A 5,378-nucleotide genomic window follows, 5' to 3' on the forward strand; every position below is an offset into this window, starting at 1 on the left:
TTCAATAACAAAACTTTAGTTTCACAACACAGGCTTAGCAATCAGTTCATCAATCCAAAACCTGAGCTCCGTTCAAGAACTTAGTTTCAAATTCCAGTTCCGGGATCTAGCATCAAAATTGAGTTTCAGAATTCAGTCAGCATTCGGTTCCAGAATTCAGATTCTTTACCATCAAAGAAACAGGACAGTCTATTTTGTTCGTATTCACGCCATCCGGATTCGTCCCATGACATTACCCACCCGGTTTTTTTTCGAACGGCTATAATTGCTTAGTGACAAATCCTACAGAAACGTGTTGTATGAGTGAGTTTCACAAAATTAGCCAACTTTTTCAATTCGAGTTAGCACAAAATTTGTTCGAGTTTGCGCGAAATTCGTAAAAACTCTAAAACTGAACTCACTTCATTTTCTTAGAGCCGCTCTTACCGATTTCCACTAACTTAAGCTTAAATGAACGATCTCATAATGTTCTACAAAGTTGTAAGTGCTTCAAAAATAAATACTTTTTTTTGAAGACATAAAGTTTTTAGCTCTTCAATTGAAAGACTTTTGAACACTTTAGTAAGTTTTTGCCTTTCTCTATAGAAAGGTATTAGAATTGCTGGAAAAACCGACTTTCGAACGGAGCCTCGGAGACCCATAATGTTATATACCATTCGACTCAGTTCGACGAGATCGGAAAATGTATGTGTGTGTGCACTTTTCGAAGATATTTGAACGCGCTCAATTTTCTCAGAGATGGCTGAACCGATTTTAACAAACTTGGGCTCGTTTGTAAGCTACTGTCGGGTCATTGATCAAGTTCGAAGATCAAATGACTGTGACTTTTGGTTCCGGAGATATGATTATATAAGTGACGTAACCGACAAAACACATTGATTTTTACCGCTCTTATATATATAAGGGTGCCAAAATTTTGGGATCACCTCTATTTTCGTTTAAGCACCTCGAAAAAAGCCTTCATGCAAAATTTGAGCTAAATCGGACATGCGTAAGGGGTGCTGCCCGGTGGTAAAGGTTTGACAATTTTCGATCTTGAAAAAGCACCATAGGAATAGGAAATAAGACATTTCTCTCTCATGTTTCGTTACGTTACCAGGAAACTGGAGCAGAAAACAATGGCGCCGCCAACGAAATCGACTTACACTCACAAAAATAACATCCACTTCATTTTTATCGCGACAACACCTTTATGTTTTTATGCAATAATCGCATCTAAATTAAATTATCTCGGCTCAGAAAGGCTGCCAAACAAGCGGTAGTTTTATTGGATTATATGAGATGGTGTCAAACTTGTAACCGAAAATATCAAAACTATCTTGGTCACCCGGCCACATCGAAAGTCATTTTGCACATTTGTGATAGAGCATGGAGAAAAATGTAATACGCAGAGCGAGCCACGTGGTTTTACTCGACCTACTGGCCTCAGCCCTTAAAGTCAATTATAAAATTATTAATTTTCAACAAACTACTTTATCCAAAATTTTTTTCCATGCGTATGGAAATTAATCATCATGTTCTGGAAACCCTTCGGAAAAATTTTCTGGGTACGCGCCTGATATTTTTATCTTCACAGCTAATTTAGCTGAAGTTGGCATCGAAACAAAAACAATATTTATTCTTACATGTTATCTAAGATTACCCAAGAAATTATGTCAATTGTGAGTTTCATTGTTGTCTAAGAATGTGGATTGGTCAACATACCTTCGCTACCACGCTACGAAAGGAAGACTTAATTTGAGTCATTTAAAAACGTAACATTTTCATTCAGAAAAGTAAAAACAATCGTCAATATTTGTATATCATTCTGTATTTCAGTTTTCATGCAACTAAATGTCACTATCCTAACTGTAGTTCGAATAGTGACCAATAAAAATGATCGTATCGGATGAAATCTTTTTAACGATGAAAACGAACGGTAGATTTGCAACAAATTTGACATTCCTGGCACGATTCTGCGAAGCAGCTGCTGTAACAAAAATATAGGAAACAGTTACCAACTCTGTGAAATATTAAAATCCCATTTTTTACTTACGAGAGACCGAAGAAGCCGCAGCTGCTGAATGAGTTCCTCTTTCGTCCAACTTCAGCAACGTACTTTGCACCAGCTCACCAAGACCGGATTTTCTGCCTTTGAAAATGTTAAAATCTCTATCCGTAAACAATTGACCGCGGCCCAGTTTTTCAATAACTTTCGTCGTCACGTGATTGGTCCGGATTTCAAACCGGGGCAAGGACAAATCAACAGTCTTGGGAATCGCCGTGGTTTCCATGTCTTCCAGCAAATCGGCGGAAAGCGAATTCACCAACGACAAGAAGTTACTCGATTCTCGAGGCACCATAATCCACATGGTCAAGTCACTGTCCTCACTGAACGGGATCTGAACGGCGTGGTAGTCGCCATCGTCGTCGTCGGACTTGTACAAAACCTCCATGGTTTCGTGCATCATGTCTACTTCCCTTGCCCCATTCCGGAAGGCGAACATCTGCCGATTAGTTTTGGCCACGGAAAACCGCTCCGCCCACGTAACTCTCAAGGCAACTGCATTGAACAGAACCATGTCAACGTTGGAACTCAGTTCATCTTCATTAAGGAAGTTCCGTTTGCGTTCACTAGAAACCATACTGGCTAAACTGTTGACGGCAGTCAAAACCGATGATTTTTCCACAAAATTTTCCGGTGAAATCTTGAATACCTTATCCAAGACTGCAATGAAATCGTCCGCTAGAGGTTGTTGGTTCTTGAGAACTTTGAATGCCACCTTCAGCTGGTCATTGGTACTAATTTCTTCAAATAAACTGGCAGCATTATCGCTGGCCAAAGATTTCAATACTGGCAGATAAAATGTTCGCTGAATCGATTCTTCCGTGGCTACTCCGGCCACTTGGTAAAAAGCGGCCATTGCTAGTCGTATCGAAATTGGTGAGATTACACAGTTCCCGGATGCGTTGTATGCTGCTCGGAAGTATTCCGTAGAGAATTGGGCATCGCCATAGCTAAAATCGGGACCATCGGCACCGGTTACGAGCGGAGTGAGGGCCAATAGAAATGGAACAATAATTTTAATGAACATTTTTCCAAAACTTCGCACTAGAACGCGGTGACAAGTACACCTGACCGAGCCGGATCAACGCGGAAGACTAATGAAAGATGGCCCGGTTTGCTGTCACTGACCAGTTAACACCTACCCGATTTACCCATCCCAGGGCCAGAGTCATGTCACGAGACACGGAAAAAGCAAAGAAAGAGTAAAGAAAGGTGAATGAATTCTCACTGGTCATTATGCTTTCGTTCTCGGGTGTCTAAATAAGCCGATTAGCGGTGTGAATTTGAGTTTCGACAGCCAGTTTGATCGTCATTCGCAGAAATGTCATACCGTCTGTCAGAGTCAACCAAACATAGACAAACCCATAAGCTTGATGTCCCCCCTTTGGAAACCGAAAACGGGTTTTCAAATCTAGAGGAAACAGAGGACTCTGACTCTGACGAAAATAGTGAAGGTAATTCGTTTATCACTACCCAAGGGTCAGTTAAGAGAAAGAAGTCTTCTTCCAAATTACCAAAAAAGACACCTAAAGTTTCATCTTCAAAAAAAGATCCCCGTGTTAAACAAAAAAAGTCAAAACCAAAGACTGTGCCTCCTGGTTTGTCAAATTCACAAACCAATCCAGGATCTAGCACAGAAAAAGGTAATAATCCTGTGGGCTCCATTTCACAGCCACCAACAGGATTACTGAAGTTTTCGGAAATTGTTGAATGGATTTTCTCAGCATTCATTATATCTGAACCCTTAAAGACCCTCATAATGGCATTCCTTCCAATAGCTAGAAATTTTTTGAAGCAGTTATCAGCTCAATGGCCAATTGTCTCAGGTTTTGTATCTTTTGATGGATAATTTATCACCCGCCGCAAATGATACAATCACTGTCCTGCAGTGGAATTGTCCAAGCATCATGCCAAAACTTGATTCATTTAAAATTTTATTGCATAGTCAAAAATGTGATGTATTTGCTTTATGCGAAACATGGCTTACTTCAAACATAGCTTTAAATTTTAATGATTTTAACATTATACGTCTCGATAGAGACTCTCCGTATGGTGGAGTGCTTTTGGGAATTAAGAAATGCTGTTCCTTTTATAGATTAAACATCCCTTCAACTTCTAGTATAGAAGTTGTTGCTTGCCAAATAAACATTAAAGGCAAAGATATTTGCATAGCTTCGGTTTATATTCCTCCAAAAGCACAAGTTGGACAGCGACAGCTTAATGAAATGGTTGAAGCCCTTCCTGCTCCACGATTGATTCTGGGTGATTTAAATTCGCACGGAATGATGTGGGGTTCCGTTTACAATGATAGCAGATCATCTTTAATACAAAACATTTGTGACAATTTTAGCATGACGGTATTAAATATGGGTAGCATGACACGGATCCCAAGACCTCCTGCACGCCCAAGTGCATTAGATCTATCTCTTTGCTCAACATCAATTCGACTAGATTGCACCTGGAAAATATTGCCTGATTTACACGGTAGCGATCATTTACCAATCATCATCTCAATTAGCTGTAACAAATGTATTGCTAATTCAGCTAGTATTCCATATGATTTGACAAAAAATATCGACTGGATTAAATACCAAAGTAGAATCTCTAGTATTTTGAATTCAATGGAAGAGCTCCCTCCACTTGAAGAATATGACTTCCTCATTTGTTCGATTCTGGAGGCAGCAGAACAATCCCAAACTAAACGCTTTCCTGGGCCAACGACTAACAGAAGGCCTCCCAACCCCTGGTGGGACAAAGAGTGCTCAGAGGCTAAACTCGCAAAACAAAATGCTTGCAAGTCGTTTCTAAAACGGGGAGGAGGAACTCCTCAAAATTTTGAAAAACTTATGGTTTTAGAAACCAAGTACAAGAGCATACTTCGAGCCAAAAAATGTAGCTATTGGAGACATTTTGTCGAAGGTTTGTCAAGAGAAACCTCAATGAGCACTCTTTGGAATACGGCCAGACGAATGAGGAATCGTAACGTGGGCAATGAGAGTGATGAATACTCGAACCGATGGATATTTGACTTTGCTAGGATAGTTTGCCCAGATTCTGTTCCTACGCAAAGCATTATACGGGAATCTCCTCCAAATAATGGTTTTATTAATAACCCATTTTCAATGATGGAATTTTCTATAGCACTCTTGTCTTGTAACAATAACGCCCCTGGGTTGGACAGAATTAAATTCAACTTGGTGAAGAATCTGCCCGACCTCGCAAAAAGACGTTTGTTGGAATTGTTCAACAAGTTTCTTGAGCAAAATATTGTTCCACCTGACTGGAGACAAGTGAAAGTTATCGCCATTCAAAAGCCGGGGAAACCAGCTTC

General features: G+C 40.0%; 1 protein-coding gene across 2 annotated transcripts; it reads right to left on the reverse strand.

The window, feature by feature from the left end:
• Positions 1 to 1,790: 1,790 nt before the first annotated feature.
• LOC131438428 (neuroserpin-like) lies at positions 1,791 to 3,128 on the reverse strand. 2 transcript variants are annotated; one of them, XM_058608445.1, is made up of 2 exons: positions 2,036 to 3,128; positions 1,791 to 1,966 (listed from the first exon to the last, which is right to left on the reverse strand). In XM_058608445.1, exons 1-2 carry the CDS (start codon positions 3,072 to 3,074, stop codon positions 1,845 to 1,847), a joined length of 1,161 nt encoding a protein of 386 aa, XP_058464428.1. In that variant the 5' UTR covers positions 3,075 to 3,128; the 3' UTR covers positions 1,791 to 1,844. The 2 variants fall into 2 exon arrangements, with proteins under 2 accessions (XP_058464428.1, XP_058464427.1); XM_058608444.1 differs by having other exon boundaries at positions 1,791 to 1,969.
• Between the last annotated feature and the right edge of the window lie 2,250 nt (positions 3,129 to 5,378).

The sequence above is a fragment of the Malaya genurostris genome, chromosome 3 (genome assembly GCF_030247185.1).
Source record: "Malaya genurostris strain Urasoe2022 chromosome 3, Malgen_1.1, whole genome shotgun sequence".
Taxonomy (NCBI): Eukaryota; Metazoa; Arthropoda; class Insecta; order Diptera; family Culicidae; genus Malaya; species Malaya genurostris.